Source organism: Gracilinanus agilis, chromosome 2, assembly GCF_016433145.1.
Source record: "Gracilinanus agilis isolate LMUSP501 chromosome 2, AgileGrace, whole genome shotgun sequence".
Lineage (NCBI taxonomy): Eukaryota > Metazoa > Chordata > Mammalia > Didelphimorphia > Didelphidae > Gracilinanus > Gracilinanus agilis.
The window spans coordinates 524015343-524043102 of record NC_058131.1 but is presented as its reverse complement, the minus strand read 5'-3'; the positions used below and the strand labels follow the sequence as shown (position 1 = coordinate 524043102).

The 27760-nt window shown below is 37.5% G+C and overlaps 1 protein-coding gene across 1 annotated transcript in view; it reads right to left on the bottom strand.

Annotated features, from left to right (window-relative positions):
- SPG11 (SPG11 vesicle trafficking associated, spatacsin) overlaps positions 1 to 27588 on the bottom strand; it is a 91409-nt gene extending 63821 nt beyond the window's left edge. The window contains exons 1-12 of the mRNA XM_044665075.1: positions 27335 to 27588; positions 25208 to 25392; positions 23925 to 24152; positions 23031 to 23229; positions 17509 to 17646; positions 12954 to 13402; positions 5407 to 5552; positions 4087 to 4219; positions 2706 to 2861; positions 2158 to 2330; positions 896 to 1072; positions 211 to 282 (exon numbers count right to left, since the gene is read on the bottom strand). Of these exons, the coding sequence (XP_044521010.1) occupies positions 211 to 282; positions 896 to 1072; positions 2158 to 2330; positions 2706 to 2861; positions 4087 to 4219; positions 5407 to 5552; positions 12954 to 13402; positions 17509 to 17646; positions 23031 to 23229; positions 23925 to 24152; positions 25208 to 25392; positions 27335 to 27588 (2310 nt within the window). The remainder of the gene's footprint in view (positions 1 to 210; positions 283 to 895; positions 1073 to 2157; positions 2331 to 2705; positions 2862 to 4086; positions 4220 to 5406; positions 5553 to 12953; positions 13403 to 17508; positions 17647 to 23030; positions 23230 to 23924; positions 24153 to 25207; positions 25393 to 27334) is intronic.
- Between the last annotated feature and the right edge of the window lie 172 nt (positions 27589 to 27760).

Genomic DNA, 27760 nt, shown 5'->3' with positions numbered 1-27760 from the left:
GAAGTGAAAATAATTAATGCACATCAAATATGTAAACTAAAATTCAAATTATGTGTGTGTGTTTGTGCTCATGCTGTGAACATACAGGCAGTAACAAGAATGAAAGTAAAGGGAACACATTTTACATTTACTACATAATGCAATGATGATTTTTTATTGAAGTACTATCTAAAATTTATTGACTATAGATTTTTACCAATCTTCACTTACCAAAAAGTCCCGTATGTTTTTCTCAGCTGTATACAAACATATTTTGTGCAACTGGTCCTTTACGTTGAAGCCCTGAAATATACAGAGTCTTTTTTACAATCTAAAATGGAAGTTCCTTGAACTTCTGTAGGCTCAATATGAAACGTTCGCCTACTAAGCTAGCCCTTACTGTTCTTCTGTTTTAGAACTGATACTAAGACAGAAGGTAAATTTAAAAAAATTTTTTTTCAGTAATGTGCCTACTCCCCTCAGAGGCAGACCATTCCACTTCTGGACTCTTTTGTTAATGTTTATTCTTTATATCAATTAGAAATTTACCAGTCCACGACTTCTCCTTCTTGTTCCCATTTCTGGCCTCCCTTTTCCACACGATAGCTATTTGCACTTAAAAGTCATCTCCTCTAAATACTTTCTTCTCCAGGTTGGACATGCCTGGTTCCTGCACCTGATCCTCCCTGGGCATTTTCTTCAGACCTCTTGTAATCTTAGTCACTCTCCTCTGGAAATGTTCTAGTTTATCAACACCCTTCCTATTGTGTGATACCTAAAATATAAGAACAACAGATGTGGCCTGACTAGGAAACTAACATCTCCCTGAATTCTGAAGAAATCAGAAGAAAGACCAGAAATACAGTGCTCCTGGATTCTCTGACATTAGAATCCGACAGACTAATATAACACTCACCATGTTCTTTAAGAGTTCTGAAGCTTCTTTGATATTGTTCTTTAGTAGCCTGTCAAAGACTAGTTCTAATCCTATTCGAATCAGTTCTTCAAGGTTTTGAGCAGCATGGTTGGTAAACCTGAAGAAGGTCTGAGCCTCTGGTATTTTGTTGTTTAAAATGGCATTGTTGATGACTTGCTGGAAGAAAAAGAAAATGTTCTTTTTTTTTTTAATCACTACTTTGGACCAGAATTGTTCATTATGACTGCTCATCAATCCAAATGTTTTGGTGTGGATCTAGGAAATCTGAAAAGTATCAATGCAAGGGATGTTCATGCATCCACTGTCACTTCACTTTTCAATCTATTCCTCAAAACATTACTTCTGCTCTCTGAGCTGCTCTTAAATACAATCACTCTATACCTCTTTTAGATACCCAGTACTGTAGATAAGCTACTCTGATATCAATCTTCATAGTGGTGCTGGGTAGAGGATGCAGGTAGAGAGAATCAAAGAAACTGTTTCCTATCACCATGACCTCCTTTTCTTTTTCCAGTCACTCTCATTTCCCAGTTAAGTTGACAACAATGTCAGCTACATTTAGAAAACAAAGGCAGGGGATGTAAGAGAAGGAAAGAAACGAGGTAATTAGCATCCAAGGAAGGGTTCAAACAATTGCCTTAAAGTCTAATCTATGGCAACAATTCCAAATAACCAAAGGGAACCATGGATCACTGGGTAGGGTAGGATAAGACAAGCCTTACTGGCATGGAAGTATGATATTGGGGCAGCTAGGTAACACAATGGAGAGAGCACCAGACCTAGAGTCAGGAGGACATGGGTTCAAATCTGGCCTCAAACAGGCCTAGCTGTGTGACCCTGGGCAAGTCACTTAACCCTGAGTGCCTACTTCTTGCTGCTCTTCTGTCTTAGAATTGATACTAAGAGAGAAGATAAGGATTTATAAAAAAAGGAAGTACTTTATAGCTTAAGTCAAAGGAGAGTGTTGATGAGCTGCTAAACTACAACTAGTTTGTGGTATTAACTTTGCAGTTCCTAGAAGAGAAATTGCAGCCATTAGTCTTAAAGTCCTAGCCTTGGTTTAGGGATATTCCTTTTATTATATTATTATATTGTACACAATGATACAGGGAGATATTCAAAGTTTTCTGGTCAAATCAGTATAGTGGGTATGCAGATTCTGAACTCTTACTTTTCCATTTTTTTCTCCAAACACTGCGAACTATGGGAGGGAAAAGCGAAGGTCAAAAATACATATTTACCTCAGGGCTGAGCTTTCCCCACATTTCACTCTCATTTATTCTGGGCACATCCTCACCAATATATGCATTTATGGCATCAGCTGGTTTCCGAGGAAATTTTATCATGAATGTTCGAAGTTCAATAATATAGGTAGTCAAAATATCCACACCATTCTGCATGTGTTCATCTAATTCTATGGAAATCATCAATAAACTGATTTAAAAAAACCAAAGGTAGACCAGTGGATATAATCTAATTTACTAGTTTTATGAAATTTTAGAGACGGAATTACCAAAACTTCTTTCTGTCATCTCTTAGTGGTTCTGCACATTGATAACTTTATTTTCCCTTTATGTAAAAAGTGGTCTTATTTCTATTCCACCATTAATGTCAATACCATATCCTTTTTATTCACTTAAATAATAATCTACCTATAATACATGAACTTTTGCCCTACTTGGACCCAAGTTCTTCTATACTCCTCACTGTCATGTCCACCAGATTTCTGAGGTCTGAATCCCTTAGTCTAACACAGAATTGTTGCAAATGGGATACTTGTAACATGTACCTTCAGTGTGAGCAAAGACGTCCCTGATTTGTTTGTTGAGGAAAGATAATGTAAGGTTCAGCAGTTGCTCTGAAAAGTGTCTGCTCTGAGTTTCAGAATTATTTTCTCGGATAGCTGAACAAAGTAAATCCAATGCTGGTATCAGTTCCTTAACATCTAGGAAGAAACCAGATAAACAGTTTAAAATGAAGGATGTAGATCAGTTGTATATGAGCTAATTTAATACTCATTTTTGTACTTTTGTGCTCTTAAAATTACTAGGAGGCATACAAATGTGTTATTGTAAATTATCAAGGAAGAGAAGGAAAGAGACAGGTAGCTGGGGCCCAAATGCCCCCAAAAGAAATATACCCCCAAACATCCTAGAGTTAAGGACATGATGCTGGTTTAACCCAAAGAAGGAATTAAGTACATTTACTAAAACTGACTTGAAAGATTATTTAAACTAATATAGTACTGCCATCTTGGATTTGTGTGTATTTTTATTCAAAAGGCTTAAAGTTCTGCCATTAGTCACTGTGGTTCTTTCTACTAGTAACTCTTACAAAACAGGTTAGGATGATTCTTTCCACTTGTCAGAAAAGGAAGCCAAAACCTTAGAAGAGGGAGTCTAAGCCACATAGAAAGAAAGCAGGGACTGGAGGAATTCCATGTGAACTGGAAAGACCTCCAGGAATTGATGCAGAGTGAAAGAAGCAGAGCCAGAAGAACACTGTACATAGAGACTGATACACTGTGGTAAAATTGAATGTAATGGACTTCTGGACTAGCAGCAATGCAATGACCCAGGACAATTCTGAGGGATTTATGGAAAAGAACACTACCCACATTCAGAGGAAGAACTGCAGGAGTGGAAACACAGAAGAAAAACAACTGCTTGAACACATGGGTTGATGCAGACATGATTGGGGATGTAGACTCGAAATGACCACACCAATGCTTCTATCAATAATATGGAAATAGGTCTTGATTGATCACACATGTTAAAACCAGTGGAAATATGCATCGGCTATGAGGGGGTGAAGGGGAAAGTAAAAACATGAATCATGTAACCATGGAAAATTTTTCTAAAAAATAAAAAAGAAAAGAAAAATAAAAAAAGAAAGCAGTGAAATCAGGCCCAAAATTCATTATGTCCCAAATCATAGGTTAGTAGTCATATTCCTTTAATATGGTCAAAACTAACTCAGGAGCTCTCTTAGCCACTTTGAAAGACTGTATATCCTAACTACACGGTTGGAATACAAGCCAACAAAGAAAACTATAAATTTTTACTTAAAATACTGACACCTGTGCAGTCCTTCTTGCAATAACCCAAAATGCTGAACATTCCAGGAGGTTTGGACAAAGCAATATTAAAAATCAGGATGATTCTACTCACTTTTCAAATATAAATGGGATGGAAGCTTGGCAGTCTGTGTGGGTACAGAAGAGGTGGAAGAGGGATTGAAAAGATTCTCCTTGCTCTTCAAAAAGAAGTCTACTGTATCCAACTGATGGTTCTCTAACCCAGCCTGAATAAAAAAAAAACACAATAATTTTTATAGACCTAATAATGATCAAAGGAAGAGATCAATGAGTCAGGCCAAGGAATAGTTTTTCACTCTTAAAAACTTTGATACTGGGGGCAGCTGGGTAGCTCAGTGGAGTGAGAGTCAGGCCTAGAGACGGGAGGTCCTAGGTTCAAACCTGACCTCAGCCACTTCCCAGCTGTGTGACCCTGGGCAGGTCACTTGACCCCCATTGCTCACCCTTACCACTCTTCCACCTATGAGACAATACACCAAAATTAAGGGTAAAAAACAACAACAAAAAACAACAACAAAAAACAAAAAAAAAAACAAAAAAAAACTTTGATACTTAATGCACTGAAAAGTTCTTTGTAAGGCACTAAACATTGACAGGCCTCAGTTTTTACATCTAAAAAAACATGGAAATGGACTAAATGATTTCTGTGATTTCTTTCTGCACTAAAATTTAAGGAATCTAAGTACATGTAAAGCAAATTAGGGAGCAGTCTAGAAATTAGTAGTGGTATAATTGTGTTTTGTTTTTTTTTAAATTCATGTCTTCTGTGTTGGAATAGATATAAATATCAGTTCCAAGGCAGAAGAACAATAAAGTCTAGGTGACTGGGGTTAAGTGACTTGCTCAGGGTCCATAGCTGGGAAGTATCTGAGGCTAAATTTGAACCCAGGACTTCCTGTCTCCAGGCCTGGCTCTATATTCATTGAGGCCCTTAGTTGAATCCCATCCCCATAACTTTTTTTTTTTTAAAAACCCTTACCTTCCTTCTTAGAGTCAATACTGTGTATTGGCTCCAAGGCAGAAGAGTGGTAAGGGCTAGGCAATGGGGGTCAAGTGACTTGCCCAGGATCACACAGCTAGGAAGTGTCTGAGGCCATATTTGAACCCAGGACCTCCCGTCTCTGAGCCTGGCTCTTAATCTACTGAGCCACCCAGCTACACCCCACCCCCCTCCAATAACTTTTAAAGTTAGAATTTTCACTTCTGTACAGTTAAAAGTAGTTGGTAGGAAGGAATTAAATAAGTCGATGTAGGTCAAAATTAAAATGCTTTTAGCTATGTATGTTTAATGAATTTTCTATATATTCACAAGAACTGAATATTTGATAGAGCCCAATCAAGCAAGTCCTATAAAGGTCTGACATAAAGGTTCTGCCATAACTCAGCCAATTACCTCTAACGCATGTATAGGTATTGAGCACCTCCCCCAAGCATTGAGATGACAAAGGGAATCAACAGTGCTGGCACTTCCATGGATCATTAGTATAGTCAAGAATTCTTCTTGAGTCAAACCAAACAAAATCAAAGAAAGTCCATTTTCTATTAAAAATAAAACAAACACATTAGCATTAATAGGTTACTCAGCACTTAAGGTTTCTAATCATTAGATATTGCAATACTAAAAATGATGAATATACATAGCTGAAATAGCTATGTATGAGACATAGAGTTAAACACTAATGAACTTCAAAGTCACCCATCAATTTGATTTCCAACATTTTTGAAAGAAAACTATTCTTAAGTCACACCATAAGAACTTGACCAAGAGATGAATTCTACTAATGACAAATATATCTTTTAAAAATACATTAATTTTCTTATTTCTACTTTATATTATCTTCCAGAATGAATGACTAAGATATTAGGACATTTATACAAATATCAGATTTCTAAATCTACTGGAAGAAAAACATTTAAACACTTATTGGCAAGATCATATATATCTCCTATCACAAAGCTCTCTAAACATAGCAGGCATTTATTTAATAAGTGTTTGTTGAATAGTATAATCCTTATCCATAAGAATTTGTGGTTTTCAAACACAGGTGCTAGAGACGAAGAATATGACAGTACGACCATAACATTTGGTGGCATATTTGTATTCTAAGGATCATCTGAAAATTGTCTACCTTTGTATTGTAATGCACGATAAAAATAAATGCATAAATCCTGCATTACAGTATCCAACAGAAGCTTTGGTCATTCAACAGAACACATACAACCTGTCTTATTAAAAAATACCTATGTGCCAAGGACAGTAGAATTAAGTAGCCCCAGGTGCTGCCTATAGTCTGAAATAAAAATTTTTTAAAACACAAAGCCCAACTAGGGATCTTAAGAATTAGTGATATGATCCACACCCCTCTTTATTACTGTTAATTTTCTCTGGTTTTGTCTTAGCTTTTAGGTGAACAGAAATCATCATAAAAAGAAAATCCAACATTTGTCACTTGGTTATCAGGACTTCTTTCTGAAAATACAAAAAACACAATCATTATTTCCAAATTTAGATAGGATAATTACGAATATCTTGGATAAAATGGTATTTTAAAATATTATCAGCCATTTGTCACCCTCTTTGGTGAACCTGTTCAGATTCAAGTGCCCAGAAGGCAAATTCAAGCTTTCCCTGAGCCCTTAGGATTAAAGGAAGTGCTTGCTTTGGGAGGGTGGATAGAGGGGTGGGGCATGTAAAGAATGCCCTCTGGTTCAGGGAAGAGGGGGAACAGAGCAGCTGGCTCTCTATGTATGCCATGTCTTTGCCAATGCTAGTCTAAAGCAAGTAATAATGTAAGCCAAAGAAGTAAAGAATAATGATTTCATTCCCTGCATCTACTAGGAAAGGTTAAATGGGAGTGAAAATTTTAACATTTCCAAAGTTAGTTACAATCAAGTTGTCATAATTCTACTATTAGTAATATGTAGCAATAATTAGACTCTATTTGCTCTAGTACATAAGTAAACTCAAGCAGGATATGATTGTACCTATTGTAGGCAAAGCATTTCTCTAAGAACAAAACATTCAAAAAAGGATTAATTGTGACTTTGACTAAATTTAACAGTTGTTTGCATGTCATCTCCCCCCATTAGTTGTGAGGTCCTTAAGAGCAGAGAATGATTTTTGCCCATGTTTCCCTGGCTTAGCACAGAGCCTGGTACAGTTGGCACTTAAATGCTTGATGACTGGATATGACTTGACTTGATACTCAGTGCTAAAAAGTTTCTGATCTAAGATTCTAGCCAAATATGTTAAGATCAAGTTCATGCATTTTAATGTGACATATCATTTTACAAACCAGATTATGCAAGTGAACAGCACATGCAAACAACCTGACACTAGTGTCAACACACTCAGCACTGTGTGAACACTGATAAATGAGTGTGACTTTTCATTTTAGCCAGCTGAGGAATGGCCTATCTATACACAGAATGAATAGATGGCTCCAAAGGGACAATGAAGGTTGTAACCATTTGTTAAAATAACTTTCATCTGTTAATAGTAGGGTCAGTTTTGTGTCTTCAGTGCTCACTAAGGTCCAGTGCCTTCTAACACTTTTCTTAGAGCATTCACAATACAAAAGCACAAAACTTCTGGGAAGCTGACTAGCTTGTGGCCTTTTTCATTACTTGAACCTCAAACATACTATATTTTTCATGATCTTATTCTATGCTAATCTTTTATATGGGTCACTACCTAAATATACAATGACTTAGGGGCTGTTAGGTGGCTCAATGGATAGAGATCTTGGAAATGATACTAAGGGGCTTTTACAACAAAGGCCAGAATGGAAGTGTGTTTTGCATGATAATATACATATGGCCCCAATCATATTACTTACCATCTCTGAGTAGGGTGAGGGAAGGGAAGGAAAGAGACAGTTTGAATCTTATAATTTTGGGAAATGTATGTTGAAAATTATTATTGCATGTAACTGGGAAAATAAAATATTTTTGAATTAAAAAATAATAATTAAAAAAGATAACAGAAAAAACCGATATTAATACAGAAGGTGAGGGTTTACCTTAAGATCAGTAAAAGAGCTTTGCAATTTCCTAAAAGTTATCCAGCTCTGCTCTCATCCTTTTCAACTCTGGACCCATAAATGTCCATATAAATATCATTTGTCCCAGATATACATACTGTTTGGCAAGCTTTATAGGATGTTCATTCAGGTGTATGTCAAAATCTTAGCAAAAGTATACCCCTTTGTCCATTTGTCCTTTCCTGTGTGGATAGACAGGTCAAATTCCCAAGTGATTAGTTTTTTTTTCCCAAGAGGCTCTGCAATTTCCTGAGGCTTGCTGCAGTCAGTACAATCTCATTCACAAATAGTACCATTTGAAGGATGTCAAGTTCCTCAACCTGGACTCTGCACTACATCGCCTCTATCACAGAAGTGAATGACTTTAGAAAGCATGTTCCTGTTTTATTTCTTGCTTATATTTATAATCAAAGAACTGTTGAACAGTATTATTTCTGCTATTACATTTTCCAAGGAACCTTGAGTGATCTTGATGTATGGATAGAAGACACTGCTATAAGAGTCTGTTAAGGTAGTGTTTTGCTCCACAATCAAAATTTTCCCTCCCCAAAACAACAAACAATAAGCACAATTCAATATTATATCTTCTTCATCTCTCAAATTGTAAGATGGTAAAGATGTGATCTTTATGATTCTTAGAGATTTTTGTACAAATGGAAAAGCAGACTTGTAGGATGGTAGTTACTTATATCTTTCATTCACTTTTTTTCAGTATTAACAAGGTTTGAGATTTTTTTTTTTCTGTCTCTCTGGCATCATCATTTCTTTCACATAATTTGTATTTTGGGTCCCTAAAACATCTTCACAAATGAGTGAATCCACTAGCATGGATCTTCTAATATCCTAATCCAATTCAATTCTTTTTCCTATAAACTCTGTTCTCTTAATGCAATTTTGATGTTCTCTATAAGTATTTCAGGAACTGTCATACCAAGGTCCAACTGTGGTGGTTCCACTATTCTGGATGGGGAAACCAATTCATTAAAATGGCATTTGAAATCCCTCCCCCCTTTTTCCTTTTGTCTATAGACCTCTCTCCATCTCAAATGCCCTTGGGGGTAATTCTATTTAACTGGACACCTTGCCATGATTTCTTTAAACTGGCTTTTCCCTTGACTGTTCCTCTCTGCTTTGTGAGGCATTGCTGCTCCTTCTTGAGATTTTATTTATTTATTTATTTTTATTATTTTTATTATTTTTAAATTTTTTTTTTAAACCCTTGTACTTCGGTATATTGTCTCATAGGTGGAAGATTGGTAAGGGTGGGCAATGGGGGTCAAGTGACTTGCCCAGGGTCACACAGCTGGGAAGTGGCTGAGGNTGGGCAATGGGGGTCAAGTGACTTGCCCAGGGTCACACAGCTGGGAAGTGGCTGAGGTCAGGTTTGAACCCAGGACCTTCTGTCTCTAGGCCTGACTCTTACTCCACTGAGCTACCCAGCTGCCCACCTTCTTGAGATTTTAAAGGCAAATTTCTAAACAAACCTAGGGATGCTACTGAAAGTCATCTCTCTCTGGCAAGTAAGTCAAATGCTTGCTGACTAAGGAGCTTTCTATGCTCTTTTGGTCTCTTTCTTGCAGCAATTAATTAGTATTGGTTAAATTTCTGGATGAAATTGCTAGTGTGTGACAATAAAACTTCTTTTGTATGCCTCATTAATAACTCAAGGTTCAATCATTTTAACTGTACTCCTTATTTCTTTCTCATTATTCATTCTTCTTAGTGTTTTGTTTTAAAAGTTAATTCTGACCTTACTTCTAATAACTGATGGTCTGATTGTATACAAACAGCTAACTCAGGGATACCTTCCACAGCAATAAGTCCTTTCCTATCTATTAAAATCTAATTCATTCATTATGGTATATTTGGTATTCACCATGACATAATATAAAGGTGTGAGATTTCCATTTAATCTATTAGTCTCTGCCTTTTCTAATTTCTTTTTCCTGAATTGTATTTTTCCATACAGTTTTTGTCATCTTCATTTTTCCCCATCTTTCTGTTGAGGTCACCAAGTATTTGATTTGATGTGATTCTTACCAAATTCTTCATGGAATTTTTCTACTTCATCCTCAGTCACAGATATTCGTGCATTAGCTGGGTTTATATTCATGGTAACTTTTTGTAGCTACTTATCATTAATACTACAAGATGTGATGAACAAATTTCACATGAAGTGTTTCTTGTTGCTTCTGTATGCATAAAAAAGCTTCTCCACCAATTTCTTTTATTGCCTCTTCCAGGAGTATCTGATGAGCCATCCTTCTACATTGCTGCAACTTGTTTCTTCTGGTTTCCTTTATGACAAGGTCGAGATTGCTATAATTTAGCCAGTTCCTCTAATAATATGGTCATGCACTGTTACACTGTTCCCACAATGCATGGGTCAATGGACAGTTAGAGTATTAACAGACAGTTTACTGAAGAACTAAAAACTTTTTGATTCCTCTACCTTCTGTCCTTTCCTCCCATCATTCTGCCACTGTTGCTGCAAAAGCAAAATGATGTTGCCTTTTTTGTTTCATGAGTTGTCATAGCTAAATAGTTTCCCCACCAGGTAACAAACATGAATGATGTACCCCTTTGTAATTAGCGAGGCTGGGATTCAGAAAACAAACTCAGCATGTTATCAGAGCCATATCTGAATCTTTTCTAGAGCCTACCCACGAGGAGAACCTTGGGTCATCTCCACAACATAATGAGGCACTAAAGTAAGATTGAACTACAGAACATCTTTATGAGAATGGTCTGGAATCCTCAATTAGTTATGAGAAGGTGATGGGCAGGTTATCACAAGTAATCTTCTATAGTGGATCACATTTTTACAACTGTACACATAGCTAAAAATAAAGACTACACGATCCCATTATATTTACTATTCAATGATTAAAAAAAACTTTTTTTTTAATTAAACCCTTAACTTCTGTGTATTGGCTCATAGGTGGAAGAGTGGTAAGGATGGGCAATGGGGGTCAAGTGTTCAATGATTTTTTTAAAGGATTTGGCTTGGTAAAATAAATGTAGCCTTAACTTGCTTCAAGAAGGTATCTTTCACATCAAGTCACACAAGACTTCACTGACAGGAGATACTGAGATCATTTGCTCAGCAATCCACGGAGTTTTAATGTTAAACAGGAAGATATGTTAGCCAAAGGTATTCTCAAATGTCCTGGAAGATGTTCTGCATAAGTTCTAAATAAAAGATTTTCCAAATGCTTGTCTTTGGGGTTGATATCACTCTAATGCCAGGTATGGTGGCAGGGCAGATGGCCGGCCCAGGTGAACTATTGGATGAGAAATGAAACATGGTCTTACCAGCCAGTTAAGATATAGAGGGCTGGGTAATTTTGCACTTAATCAATCACCAATCAAGCCAATTTATTCCCATTATGCAATAGGTAGATATTTGTCTTAGGAATATTAATTTGGCACTAATGTGGAGGAAAGTTTAAAATAGAAAGAACTGGAAGGATACAAGCTAATTAGGATGCTACAAGATTGGTCCAGGCAAGAGGTAATTAGGGTTTAAACCAGAATAGTGGCTATGTGACTGAACACAAGGAATCAGATGTAAGAGACATTATAGAAAGAATTCAAAAGACTTGACATTGATTGGCTATTGGGAGTAAAGGAGAGAGAAGAGTCAATCAAGGTTGACACTGAAGTTGTGAACATGAGTAACTGATAGGATGAAGGAAGTAGGGAAGTTTACATAAAGTGTGGGTTTGTTATGAACAGTTCTTGAGCTTTGAGAAAGCCAGTGGTAGTCTTAAGATTAAGATGTTTTTGATAGACCTGAATGCAAGTATTCTGTCTATGGAATATTCTTTAAATCCAAAATCAACTGCTATCTCCTGTGTGAAGCCTTCTCTATATCCATTCCATCAACAAGTATTGCTCTTTCCCTTTTGGACTTTATATAACACTTCTCTTTTGTGCATATTACATATTATTTTACAATAGTAACCTGTGTATATATACTATCCCCCTACAATCCATGTGGGTTGCAACTACATCTAATCTCAGCTTTGTATCTTGTTTTGTGCCTAGCACAGTGTTCTATACTTAGAAGGTATTTAGCAAGTTTGAGCTGATTTGATTTGAAAGTTGGAAGTAAAATAAAAGATATTATAAAGGCTGTGTATGAAGAGGAAAGATGGTGTACTGGTCATGTATCAATAAGAAATAAGATAAGACAACTCAAAGCTCAAGAGTTGTAACTGAAAAAATAAAATCACTCTAGAGTCCCTCCCTACTCTAGTTTACCCCTGACTCAGCTGTCAAAGATCTTCTAAAGATCTTCTCCTATTCAGTAGATTCCAGTGGCTTCTTAGCACCTCCCAGATTAAATAGAAAATTCTCTCTTTGGAAGTTCAGAGTTTTTCTTAATTTGTCCACCTTTCCAGGCTTCTTCTATCTCCTTCCTCTCCTCCAACATATTCTTTGATCCAACAATGTTGACCTCCTTGCTGTTCCTCAACTAAGACACCCCATCTCCCAACTGCAGGAATTTTCTCTGGCTATCTCCCATGGAACCTGGAATGCTCTCCCTTCTTCATTTCTGCCTCCTAGCTTCTTCTGAGTCCCAGCTAAAATCCTACTTTCTATAGGAAGGTTTTCCCAAATTCCCTTTAGTTCTAGTTCCTTTTCTCTGTCAATTATTTCTAATTTATCATTTTCCTTATATTGCTTGTTTGTATATTGTTTGTATGTAGTCTACCCATTAGACACAGAGCTCTTAAAGAAATGAACTGGCTCCTGCCCTTCTTTGTATCTCCAGCACTGAGCACAGTGCCTGGACATGCTAGGTGCTTAATAAATGTTTACTGACTGGATGACTGAGGCATAGCAGTGCAAGGAATGCAAAGACTTTAGCAACTTGACAATTTGATCTCACCTGTCAGAACAAGGCACAACTGCTGGTTTCCACTGCAGTCCACAGGAATGCATTTTTTGCCAAGAAAAACACGGTGCACATTCTGTGTCTCCAAGTCCCACAGAATAATTGTCCAACCCATACTTTCTACTAACCACGTAAAAAGCACAGTGAATCCTGTCACAGACACACACTTGAGCTCTGCCATTCCCTCTTGTTCTCCAATGGACATTACCTTCCACAACTTCTTTAAATCATCTGACCTAACATGATCTTTCCCCTGGTGGCAGTACTGGAAACGAGTTAGGTCTTGTGGAATGAAAGTCCAAATCTGTTCCTGTGCAGGGTGGTTACTTGATTCAGAGGGGTCAAAATGAAGAAGACCCTGGAACCAAGGTACACAGCTCACAACTTCTAACTTAGGCTTCTTTGTTCTGTTGTACAATTCTGACAGCTGAGTTTTCCAGGATCTGGGAAAAGGAAGGAAGAAACTCCTTTCCATTATTCCATTAAGAATCATTGAACTAAATTATCAACTTTCCTCTCTTTAAAAAGTGGCAGCAACCATCAGCAAGTATCATCTTCAATGAGGATAAATTAGAAGCCTTCCCAATAAGATCAGGAGTGAAACAAGGATGCCCATTATCACCTCTATTATTTAACATTGTACTAGAAACACTAGCAGTAGCAATTAGAGAAGAAAAAGAAATTGAAGGTATTGAAATGGGCAATGAGGAGACCAAGCTATCACTCTTTGCAGATGATATGATGGTCTACTTAAAGAATCCCAGAGAATCAACTAAAAAGCTAGTGGAAATAATCAACATATTTAGCAAAGTTGCAGGATACAAAATAAACCCACATAAATCATCAGTATTTCTATATATTTCCAACACATCCCAGCAGCAAGAGTTAGAAGGTGAAATGCCATTTAAAATCACTCCAGACAAAATAAAATACTTAGGAATCTATCTGCCAAGACATACACAGGAATTATACGAACACAACTAGGAAACACTCTCCACACAATTAAAACTAGATCTAAACAATTGGAAAAAACATTAATTGCTTATGGGTAGGATAAGCTAACAATAAAAATGACCATCCTACCCAAGTTAATCTATTTATTTAGTGCCATACCTATCAAACTGCCAAGAAACTTTTTTACTGAATTAGAAAAACTATAACAAAGTTCATTTGGAAGAACAAAAGATCAAGAATACCAAAGGAAATAATGAAAAAAAATGTGAAGGAAGGTGGCCTAGCAGTGCCAGATATTAAACTGTACTATAAAGCAGCGGTCATCAAACCGGTATGGTACTGGCTAAGAGACAAAAGGGAGGATCAGTGGAATAGACTTGGGGTAAGTGACCTAAGCAAGACAATCTATGATAAACCCAAAGAGCCCAGCTGTTAGGACAAAAATCCGCTATTTGACAAAAACTGCTGGGAAAATTGGAAAATAGTATGAGAGAGATTAGGTTTAGATCAACATCTCACAACCTACAGCAAGATAAATCAGAATGGATGAATGACTTGAATAAAAAGAAGGAAACTAAGCAAATTAGGTAAATATAGAATAGTATATTTGTCAGATCTTTGGGAAAGGAAAGATTTTAGGACCAAGCAAGAGTTAGAAGAAATTACAAAATGTAAAATAAATAATTTTGATTACATTAAATTAAAAAGGTTTTGTACAAACAAAACAATGCAACCAAAATTAGAAGGGAAGCAACAAATTGGGAAAAAATCTTTATAACAAAATACTCTGACAAAGGTCTACTCAAATTTAAAAGGAGCTAAATCAATTACCCAAAAAAAATCAAACCATTCCCCAAGTAATAAATGGGCAAGGAACATGAATAGGCAATTTTCAGATAAAGAAATCAAAACTATCAAAAGGCACACGAAAAAGTGCTCTAAATCTCTAATAATTAGAGAAATGCAAATCAAAGCAACTCTGAGGTACTACCTCACACCTAGCAGATTGGCTAAAATGACAGCAAAGGAAAGTAATAAATGTTGGAGGGGATGTGGCAAAATAGGGACATGCGTTTGGTGGAGTTGTGAATTGATCCAACCATTCTGGATGGCAATCTGGAACTATACCCAAAGAGCACTAAAAGATTGCCTGCCTTTTGATCCAGGCATACCACTGCTGGGTTTATATCCCAAAGAGATCATAGGGAAAAAGACTTGTACAAAAATATTTATAGCTGCGCTCTTTGTGGTGGCAAAAAACTGGAAAATGAGGGTATGCCCTTCAATTGGGGAATGGCTGAACAAATTGTGGTATCTGCTGGTGATGGAATACTATTGTGCTCAAAGGAATAATGAACTGGAGGAATTCCATGTGAACTGGAATGACCTCCAGGAATTGATTCAGAGTGAAAGGAGCAGAACCAGGAGAACATCATACACAGAGACGGATACACTGTGGTAAAATAGAATGTAATGGATTTCTCTACTAGCAACAATGCAATGATCCAGGACAACTATGAGGGATTCATGAGAAAGAATGCTATCCACATTCAGAGGAAGAAATGTAGGAGTAGAAACACAGAAGAAAAACAATTGCCTGATCACATGGGAGGATGAGAATATAATCAGGAATATTGACTCAAAATGAGCACCCCAGCACAAATATCAATAATATGGAAATAGGTCTTGATCAATGACACATATAAAACCCAGTGGAATTGTGCGTCGGCTATGGGAGGAGGTGGCAAGAGGGGAGGGATAGAACATGAATCTTATAACCATGGAAAAATGCCCTAAATTAATTATTTAAAATTTTAAAAATTAAAATTAAAACAAAAAAAGGGCAGCACAGTATCGTGGAGAGAGCTAGCCTTGTCCTATTACTAATATAGTAGTTAAATGATCATGGATGAATTGTTCAAACTCTCAACATCCAAGGCAACTCACTAAACTTATAAGTTACAAAGACAGTGCTAACCTGCATTGAGAGAGAGAGAGAGAGAGAGAGAGAGAGAGAGAGAGAGAGAGAGAGAGAGAGAGAGAGAGAGAGAGAGAGAGAGCCTTCCTATACTAGTGAAATTCCAGATCTAGTTCATGCCCACGATCTCTTTAAAAACTCCTTTTCTTTCTCCACTATTCCCTCCTCCAATGTAGCCTTTCTCTAATGTAGAAATGAACATGAGTAGGAATGCCTCTCTATGACAGGAAGGAGACTGTTTCTGTAGGTGATGCTAGTAGAGCACAAGCTCTGGCAAGTCCTACAAGCTGGAAAGGCCTCATTTAAAAATAGTCTAGAGGTAAATAAAAAGTTAAAATATGAGGGAGAAATTGAGAAAGGTTCATTTCTAGAAGGCTGAGCAGTAGAAGATGAATTTTTTGGATTATACAGTAACTTAAAAACTGTCAATTAAGGTATAAAGAAGGTGCCTTTCACACTGGCAAAATCATGAACCTTTTTGAAGTCTTTTTTTTTTTTTTAACCCTTAACTTCTGTGTATTGGCTCCTAGGTGGAAGAGTGGTAAGGGTGGGTAATGGGGGTCAAGTGACTTGCCCAGGGTCACACAGCTGGGAAGTGTCTGAGGCCGGATTTGAACCTAGACCTCCTGTCTCTAGGCCTGACTCTCAATCTACTGAGCTACCCAGCTGCCCCTTTGAAATCTTTTGAATAAGTTAAAAACCCTTATCCTGGGAGTATCCTTCAGATAAAAGGCACTCCATCAATCTAACAAATCAAGGGATCTCATAGTTGGAAAAGACCTCTAAGCTTACTCAGAACAACTCTTGCCTAAGGTAGGAATCACCTCAACAAGATGTGGACAAGTTGCCAGAAAAGTATTGCTTCCAAGACCTTCATCAGAGATAGGAAAGTTACTATTTCACTTATGCCTAGCTATAGCTATTAGGAATTTTATCCTTATTTGAAGTCAAAACAGGCCTCTCCTTCTTTGAATTTATATCCATAGGAACTAAAATAATGCTTGGCACATAGCAAGTACTTAAAAAATAATTGGTAATATTTGGAAATAGGTCTTGATCACAAGGACACATGACAAAACCAGTGGAAATGTGCGTCGGCCATGGGTGGGGGAAGTGCGGGGGGGGGGGGTGAAGGGGAAAGTAGGAGCATGAATCATGTAACCATGTTAAAAATGATTATTAATAAATGTTTAAATTAAAAAAATAATAATTGGTATTGATTGGTCAGTAATTTCTACTCATTAGTCCTAGGCTACTGTCCTGTAGGACCAAGAAAAACAATTCTTTCACACAACAGCTATTTGAATATCTAAAAACAAATAACACATACTCCCTTGGTTTTTTCTTCTCCTAGCTAAAGAGGGTAATAGAATTAAAAAACCCCAACATTTAAATTTTTTTCTAAACCACACTGCATATACTATCAGTTTTTTCAATGTATTGATTGGTTTGAGTGATTCCCCCTCTCCTTGTCTTCCCTTTTATATTTTCTTTTTAATAATCTTTTGTTATCTGGGATGGATCTCTGGGACAGGGAGAGAGAAGGATATAAGGAGAAATTTAAGCTATGTAAAAACAAATAATATGGATTTAAATTCATTTATTTTCCCTACATACCTATCAATCTGGAATGAAAACCTTGTCAGTTTCATGTTGTAGGCAGAGTTGGCAGGGTCATCTTCATCCACTCCTTCAGGTCCTTTGATGGGAAGATTTTCTAGCTTTCTCTCACACAGTACATGTTCTGGATGTTGCCTACAATAGTTGTGTAAAAGTGATCACGCTTACATAGAATACAATGATACACACACACACACACACACACACACGCTTCCATTTATTTATTTATTTATTTATTTATTTTACTTCCATTTATTTTTTAATCGTAGTGTCATACCACTGTTATTGTTACTACCATAAAAATGGTAAATCATAGGGAATGCTATGATGACTAAGTTTCCTTAACTGAACCTTCTGAGTCCTGTGGGTTCAGCATAATGCTAAGAAAAACAAGGTTATAGGTGTGCTTTCTTATAAAAACACTTCCATGTTGACAAATTGAACCCTGATAACACTAACCATTAATTTCATTTCACAAATATATAACAGAGGGGCAGCAAGGCGGCTCAGTGACTAGAGCCAGACCTGGAGATGGCAGGTCCAGGGTTCAAATCTGGCCTTGAACATTTCCTAGCTGGGAGACCCTAGGCAAGTCACTTGCCTCAGATTCCTCAAATGTAAAAAGAGCTAGGGAAGAAAATGGTACCAATTGGCATCATATTTAAATTCAAAGTGCAAATTAGGTGAATTTCTTTTAGACACACCAATAACCATAAAAGACTTTAATGTTCCTCTCTTTGAAATGTAGCTATCTAATAAACAGAAAAAAAAAGGAAAATGTAAAAAAAACTTGGGGAAAGTCCCAAAAGCCTTATGGTAGTTTGTAAACGTGAATGTTAACAAATGTACATATTTCCCAGTACCACATGATACTGCAGCAATTGTCCCTGCATGGGGCAGCTAGGTGGCTCAGTGGATTGAGAGCCAGGAATAGACAGGGAGGTCCTGGTTCAAATCTGGCCTCAGACATTCCTGTATGACCCTAGGTAAATCATTTAACCTCCCCCCCCCCCCCCCCAGCTCTTACTGCTCTTTTTTACTGCGTACAAGGTACAATACTAGTTGCTGAGGATACAAAATACAAAAGTGAGGCAGTTTCTGACATCACAGAGCTTACATTTAAAAGTTCCATTTTAGACATGCTAAATCAAAAATACCTAAGGACATACTGTTCAAAATTTCCAATATACACTTAAGAGATGTAGGATTGGAGAATGTAGAGAAACTAGGATTGGATATCTCTAAATTGAGGTGTATTTTGTCTTTTTTCTTCCCCAATTTTATTGTATTCTTAGTAATGACCTCTACTCATTCCTCCTCCATATGAGATAGCATTCCATCCTACCTCCTCCTGATCTGTTCTACTACCATTTTGGCTCATTCCATTACATTTACCTCATCCTTGAGTCTTCCATCCATACACCTCCCTTCAAAATACCCAGGCAATGATGCCATTCTCAGGAGCTATAGATGACATTTTCCCCTACAGGAATCAAACAATTTGATCTTTTGGATTGTTTATGATTAGTCTTTCATTATCTTTCTATGTTTCTTATAGATCAAATTTTCTGCTGAGTTCTGAGTTTCCTCCCAGGAACAGCGGGAACTCCTTTGGTTCATTAAATGTCCATTTTTTTACCTTCTATAATTATGCTTATCTTTGCTGAATATGTTATTCTTGGTTGAAATCCCAGTTCTTTTGCTTGACAAAATGCTGTGTTGTCTGGGAATCCAACTTTTTATGGTCTCTCCTTGATCTATCTTCTAGGTCAGTCTTTTTGTGATAAGATGTTGTATATTCTCTTCTATTATTTCATTCTTTTGATTTTGCTTTATTATTTCTTGTCTTAGAAAATCGTTAGCTTCCCCTTGTCCAAATCAATTTTTTGGACCTCTTTTTCATTTTGGGTGATCTTTCTTTTATAATTTTCTTGATTTTCTTACCTTGCTCTTTTTCCTTCATCTAATTTTTCCTTAACCTCAATCATGTGGTTTTTGGGATCTTTTTAAAGTTCTTCCAAAAGATCTTTTTTGGGCTTGTGGTTCATTTATTGTATTTCTTTGCTGTTTTACTTCACTGGGCTCTGAGTTTGTGCCGAGGCATTCTCTGTCCTAATAATAGCTATCAATAGTTGGGTTCTTTCCCTTTGCTTTTTAATTTTAAAAATTTTTTAAATTTTAGAGGCCAGCCCAACAGATTTAATTATTGGCTTTTTGCTGGGGTTTTTTTGCTGTGAGCTGTTGGATTCCAGTGCTGACCTTCAGAATGCAACCTCAGGGGCTCAGCAAATAAGGTTGCTGGTTATTGATTCCATTTTTTTTTATTTTTTATTTTTTTGCTCTATTCCTGTCTCCAGGGCCTGGGCCAGTGGGACTGAGGCCAGGGAATTCAGAAACCTTCCTCACTAGTTGTCCCAGGCTATTCAGCTTCACTCCCTATTCCTGTTTTTGCTGCTTTCAGCATTGATTCTGTTATTTTTGGTTGTTTGTGGGGGTATTAGGAGGGTGAGGAAGCTTTATACCCTACTCCACCATCTTTCCACAATGGATATGGTGGAGGTGTCTTTTGCATAAAAATAATTGAACCCTTAGGAACTGATAAGGTCACCAGGAGAGTGCAAAGAGAGAAGGGGCATAGGACAAGAGCCTGAGAAGACACCCAGAGTTTGTGAGCATGATATAGATGAAGAAGCAGCAAAGGAGATTGCGAAGGAACAGTTAAGCCAGGGAAGAGGAGAACTCAAGAGAAAGAGAACAGTGCCACAAAAACATACTGAAGAAAAAGTATCTAGGAGAAGGTGATAAAGACCATCAAATGTTGAAGAAGTATAAGGAGTGAGGACTTTGTAAGTAACAAGTCATTATTAAGTTTGGAAAAGATAACTTCAGTTAAATAATAAAGTCAGAAGCAAAGAGACTTTAAAAGAAAGTGAAAGGAGAAGAAGAAGAGGCACCAAGAGTAGATGGCTTTTTTCAAGTTTCACTGAAGTGAAAAGATAAGATGAAAATAGGGAAGAATAATGATAGTAGCTAGCATTTGTACAACACTTTAAAGTTTGCAAAACTTTGCATATATATCATTTCATTTGATTGATAACTAACAGAGATGGTGGGATCTAATGAGGGATTTTTTTAAAAGAATGAGGTAGATACAACTATTACTGTGGATAGAAATAACCAGTAGAGAGGGGAGGATAGATGAGCACTCTTTGCCTGGAGGGGAAAGTATCAATGGCCCATGTAAAGGGCCTTATCATCAAAGACTGAAAGAAGTAGTGGGGATGATGTCAGGAGTAAAAGGAAGGGGGAATGGAAGATGAAAAGAATGGGAGAAAAGGGAGCTCACAGTTAATGGCCTAAAAATTTGCTTACTCTTTTAGCTTGTCATAAATTTGAGCCTTTCAAAAAAAAATATTTGGGGGAGTCATTAACAGGATCTATCTCTAAATGTAGCTCTCACAAATGGTCAAGAGAGAAAAGTGATCTCTAGTGAAGCCATCCTAAAATCATATAATCAGATATGCAAACAAGCACTGATATACTTGCCAAATCACTTAAAGCACTGGGTCACTAAGTCATCACTGTACTGAGAGTTATACTAATTACAACTCCAAGATTCAAGGGAAGAGGCTCTCTTTCTTCAAAAGTAAATCCAAGATACAAATAAAGAAAAGTGATTTCAAAACACTAATAAGTGGCAAAATTTGTCACTCCCTTTTTTTCTCTTTTTACTTTTGTGAAAGACCAGATTGGCAATGGTTTGAGGACAGTGTATAGTTTTTTTAAAAACCCTCTACATTAATAAAAACAGAGATGAGAATTAAAACCTTGATCTAGCATTTCTAAGAAATAAGCCAGACCTAAGCAAAAAATTTGAAGTCCAAACACAAGATCCAAGAGAAGCCTAAAAAGGTAAATAAGAAAATTTAAGGGACTCATTAAGGTCAAAATGTTTGCATTTCTACATGGAATGAGGATATCTGTAATTCTCAAAAATTACTCTTATTAGTAGAGCAGAGAGAAGGAATTTACTTAGCAAGAGGGTGGGGAAGTAAGCTGATTATGATGATATGATGTGTATGTAAATATAAATATGAAATATGTATATATGATGTGATAGTATGTATGTGATATGTAAAAAAATCAAAGAGAGAAAAAGAGGATTACACTGAGAGAAAAGGGAAGGGAGAGATAGAATAGGGTAAATTATATAATATGAAGAGGCATGAAAAATCATTATGGGGAGGAGAGGATAAGGGTGGTGATGGGCACTGCTTAAAGTTTACTCTCATCGTAATTGGTTCAGAGAGGGAAAAACAAATATACTCATTGGGGTAGTTCTTACCCTACAGAGAAGTAGAAGGGGAATAAAACAAGGGAAGGGGGAGGTAAGTGGAGGGAGGGGAATGTGGAGTGTGTGTGATAAAAGGCAAAACACTAGGTATTGAGTGATAATACAGGTATAACCCAGTGGAACTGCTTGTTGGCTCTGGGAGGGGGAAGAGAAAATGGGAGGGAAAGAAATTTTTTAAAAAATTAAAAAAAAAATCTTGATCTGTACTCAAAAAAATAAATAAATGGTAATCAGGATTCATGGTTCACACACCACAAAGACAATACTGCACTGCAGAAACCAATATAAGAATTAACTCAGTGAAATATATAAATTGTTAAGAAAAGAGAAAAAAAGGTACACTCAAATCAGTCTTGCTGCCTCAACTGACTTGATCTATGACTGCAATGACTTCACTTCAAAGAATATGAGGAAATATAAGCAATCTACAGGTCTGTACTATTTGCATTTATGACCAGAAAAGAAGAAAGCCCAATTGATTATCAGCAATAAGAGACAGCAGAAGGAGAGTTCGAGAGAAGTCCTGTGACGCCCTGCAGGCGTAGGGTCTGTAAAACATGATCTTAAGGGACTTATTATAATCTATGTGGGATCAGTCTAATGCACATTAAAAAAGAGAGAGAGAGAGAGAACAATATGAGATCCTAGATGAGTAAATACTGATTTATGGTTCTCATTATGTCATGAGATTTCATGGAATGATTATAGAATTTTTAAGCTGAACAGACCTCAGAGATTTAGAGAAAGTTTTAGCAAATAGAAACTGAGCTGAGTTTGTAGGATGTAGACAGGCCCTATGCTACATTCCCTTCTCTTCTCTCTCTATACTGTCCTGGTGACCGTATCAGCTCCCAACGGTTTAATTATCATCTCTAAACAGAAGACATATTGACTAGATATCCAAAATATTAAAAGATCCTAAGAAGGCATCTACCTCAGGGCAAGGATCTTTTTCTAAAGATTTAAGGCATGGGTTAAGAGTCACAAAGGATAAAAGGTCACTGGGGAGTTGCAATGTGCACTAGGGGAAGAAGTACTCACACAGAAGAGCCCAGATACACTGAGATATGAAAGCTAAATTAAATCAAATCAATATGTACTGATCCTACAGTACCCACAAATACAATATATCACAAAACAAAAGGGGAAATCTTACTCCACCTACCTGAAATAGACATTTAAGTCAACAGCAATCACAGAGCTGGAGTAGCTGGTAATCACAACCACATCTAGCTGTTGGGACACTTTCAGAGTGGAAAATGAAGACATGTGGGCTGGCTGCTGCTGCTCATCACATACATTGGCTTGGTGAAGGATTAGATTCACATGGGCAAGATACGTGCCATCTCCAGCATTAAAAATGTCTTTGGTTCTGAGTTAAAGATAATATCTGCTTTAAATCTAATTAACTATCCAAAAACTAAGACTGGATGAAGCTATAGAGAGGCTGAGATTTTGTTTTCCAAAATGACATTCATGATATTAGCATAAAAAAAGTGTAAACTGAAACAGAGATCAGGATGGTGACATGAAGATGGGAATTAGTAAGAAATCTGCTATATTGGTGACATTTTCCAGTAGTGGTCAACTACTTAATAATAAGAATGAAGTTAACCTGTCATTTTGTAGCACTTTTTCAAAATCAGTGTGGGCAGGGGCAGCTAGTTGGCTCAGTGGATAAGAGAGCCAGGCCTAGAGATGGGAGGTCCTAGATTAAAATCTGACCTCAGACACTTCCTAGTTGTGTAATCCTGGACAAGTCAAGTAACCCCAAATGCCTATTCCCTTCCTGTTCTTCTGTCTTGGAACTGATACTCAGTATAGATTCTAAGACAGACAGTAAGGGTTTAAAAAATATCAGTTTGGATATAAATAAGTGTAACTAAAGCATAAAAAACATTTCCAGAATTCAGAAAAATCAATCACAAATGTAGTTAGGCAGAGAGGATACCATGTTTCTGCAGTTTCAATATAGTTTTGCTAGAGCTTATAGATCTGCTGTAGAGGGCACTTTCATGATAGTATCATAAAAGCTTGCTATTCCCATTAACAAGGATACAGACCCAGCCAGAACTATCCAAAACAAAAAGAAACCCTCTGCAAAGCTGTGAGTCAGTTATCCTTTCCAAAGCCTGTGGAGGTAAGGCCAAAGTGAAGCAGCTCAGGATTTTGATTTCAGCATCTCTTCCAGGAAATTCGATATGTAAAATAATACATTGGTTGATGAGCAGTAATGATGAGGTTTTTTCAAATGACAGAATTCTCAGACTCGATAAGGAAGAAATTCCTGAAAAACAGGAAGGTATCAATTCAAGTTCAATTTCTAAGTTTAGTAACATTTTGATTTTGTGAAAAACAAAAACCAAAAAAAAAAAAAAAAAAAAAAAAAAGAGCAAATTTCTTAAAAATTCTCCCTAGGGCAGGAATTTGATTTAGATTTCACTCAAGGCAATTAAATATTTTCATTCATTATGCCAACTTGGCAGAGTGAACTGAGTGCTGGTCTTTCAGTCAGGAACTTGAGTTTGAACCCTTCCTCAGATGCTTGCTAGCTATACGACCCTGGGTAAGTCACCTAACCTGCAAAATGAGGGTAATAATAATAGCACTTACCTCAATGGATTGTTGTTAGGACCAAAGGAGATATGTAAAGTTCTTTGTAAAATTGTAAAATGTCATTCATATAAATGTCTGCTACTATTTTACTGGTGTTCATGTATTTGGTCACTATTATTATTATTATGCCATTCAGTGGTTATGAATTTGAAGAAGAGAAAATAGGAAAGATAAAGCACTCTTCCCCCTTTCTTATGACTAGAATGGTAGCAGTATGGCAGCAGGAGACTATTCACTCTTGCAACAACACACAAGCAATCACAGTACAACAGAATTTATTTTTAAGTTGGAAATAACTTGAGGGACCAGGAGATGTAAATGTATTATCATTACCCTTTAAACACTTATCTTCTAGTTGTCTTCATTTATTAGTATTTCTTTTTTTTTTTTAAACCCTTGCATTCCACTGTAGAATTGATACTAAAGGGACAGCTAGATGGCTCAGTAGATAGAGAATCAGGCTTGGTGGTGAGAGGTCCTGGATTCAAAACTTACCTCCGACACTTTCTAGCTATGTAACCCTGGACAAGTCCCTGACCCTTCTTCTGCCTTGGAAGTGATACTTAGTATCAACTCTAAGACAGAAGGTAAAGGTTTAAAAAAAAAAAAGGCAGACGAGCCTCTGCCACTGGTCCCATTCTTACTCCTTGACAGCAAGAAACATCCATAATTATGAAATATAAAATGTTATGGTTATGCATTGATACAGAGCCAATATATACTTACTAATATTTTGGTCTTCAATTAGCTTTTTTAATGTATCCCCACTGCAGCTACATAATGTGGCTATGTCACATTTTCCATCCATCATCTTGAACTCATGGATACACAGTTCATTACTATCACTGAGGGTCAGAAGTTTAGGCTTGTCTGTTGGTGAGTCACTGGGGTAGGAATTCTCCCACACAAAGCTAAAGAAAACAACAGCAATGTTGAGTTTTATTTACTGAATCTGCAACAAGAGTGCAAAGAGAAGGGTTGAGAAAAAGAGGAAGAAGTTGTGAATCATAGAAAATAAATTCCTACTTTAAAATTCTACAACCTATCTTTGAGAGAGAAGATAATTAATCAATATGATACCTAGCAATGATGTCTTCATCTAAAACAAATCCAGGGGGCCAGGTGGGTGGCTCAGTGAATACAGAACCAGGCCAGGAGACCGAAGGTCCTGGATACAAATTTGACTTCAGAAACTTCCTAATTGTGTGACCCTGGGCAAGTCACTTAACCTTCACTGCCTAGCCCTTACTGCTCTTCTGCCTTGGAACCAATACACAATACTGATTATAAAACTGAAAGTAAGAGTTTAAAAAAAATCATAATAATAAAAAGGTCTAACATTTGAAAACAATAAAATGAGTCTGGCATACTGATAAAAGCCATATTCAATTGCCATATAGCATGTTCCCCAAAACATGGCATGAATGCTGATTGTGTTCAGACTTATAAAATTCTTATTTGCTGCTTCTCCATTAAAAATAACTTTTTAGATATTTAACAGTTTTATATGACTATGTTATTTCCATGAAAGTCTTTCTCCCTGAGCTCATAATCTCTAGCAAGCCCTACTAAGTTAGAAAGGCTTAAAGAAGGATCCTCTGAGAAAATCTTTGGTTTATACATTTTGGATGATGATGAATTTTTTTGTTTTTGAGAACCCATATCAATTGGATTTTTAAAATATAGATGTCATAATCTAGGTGAGTGGAAACAATACCAGCTAAAGCTGTGTGGAAAGAAGGAAAACTGACAGAACCTTAAAATATTTGTTGCTACACCAGGATGAACAGTTCACTATTTATGTCTTGTTCATAATTCCATTCCTTCTATAAGTCTTCCCTAGCCTACTCTAAGAGAGTATTGTCTCTATTTCTCTATTTATAAAAGGGGTCTTGCTTCGTAGTTATTTCCCTTTCAGTTAACCTGCAAGCCACCAAATGGTTAAGGATTATATCTTCAGGGTTGAGTACAAAAATAAATTTTTGTTGAAGTAAAAAATAAAAAAATTTGGACCATAAACTAGATTTCCCTCAGCAGAATTGGGAATATGTTAATAAATCAGAAAGCAATTTCAAATAAGAGCCTGGAAGGTCTTCAAGACTCCATGCACAACTATGAATGAACTGAGTAGTAGTTAAAAGGAAAAAGTGACAAGAGGATCATTACAGTATATTTTGGAATTTAAAGTTGGAAACTGGCTAATATGGAGGGAGGCCGTGGTTAGAAAGCAAATGGCTGCTTAGATAGTTTTAACATGATTGAAAATCATACAGGAGAGAACTCTGCTTCTAGAGTGAGAGGTTCAATATTCCCTCAATAGACTATAAACTCCTTGAAAGCAGGGCATATTTTACTATCTGTACCCAACACTTGAGTAGTGCCTAGACCACACGTGTTTAATCTACGCTTAGGAAAAGAAATCTGTGCTTGCCAGTATGTCCTCTCAGGGCATCTTGCAATAATTCGCAAAGAGGAAAAGCAACAATCCCTGCAACAACAACTACAACAAAAAGTTTCCACTCGAACCCCATTGCCCTCTACAAGGGGAAGATAGATGATGGGGTCAGTGAAGTGCGAAGTGTGTGTGTGCGCGCGCGCGCGTGGAGGAAGGGGGGGAAGGTCCCCAGTAGGGCGCCTACCGAAGGCTTTGCCTTCACCACGTGTGTTCCAGGCATTCAATGAGCATTTATTAAGCGCCTACTGTGTAACGATCCCTGCCCTCAAGCAACTTCCGTTCTATCTAGCCTGGTGGAAACCTCGAACCGAAGTATCCCGAAGTTTTCGTGAGGGGTCTCAGGGCCGGGGGTCAGGAGGAGAGAGGCCGGGAGACGGGCCTGGGATCCCCACACTTACTGCCGGAAGGGGCCCGCAAGGCTGCAGCCTTTCCCGTTGCGGCTGCCGGGTGCCAGAGACAGCAGCTGGAGGCTGCCCGCGACCGTGAGGCTGCCCAGCACCTCTTGCTCCCGGTGCAACTGGGCGCAGGGCCCGAGCCTTGCTCTGGCCTCGGGGGGAACTGGCACCAACAAAATAGGCAGCACCCGCTCCATAGCCTGGGCCGGGGGAACGCCGCGGTCGTATGCACTTCCGGCCCCCTCTTGCGCCGCCATCTTGCTAAAGGAACTCTCTTCTCATTCTCTCAGTCTGCTGAGTCTTGCATGCCTTCCCGGAAACTGGGCCGCCAGCTTTGGCAAAGGGAGCGTGCGCAGTAATACGCTCGGCGCCATTTTAGACCCACCCGCTCCCCTACCCCCTACCCCCCCCCCCCGCTCCTCCCCTCCC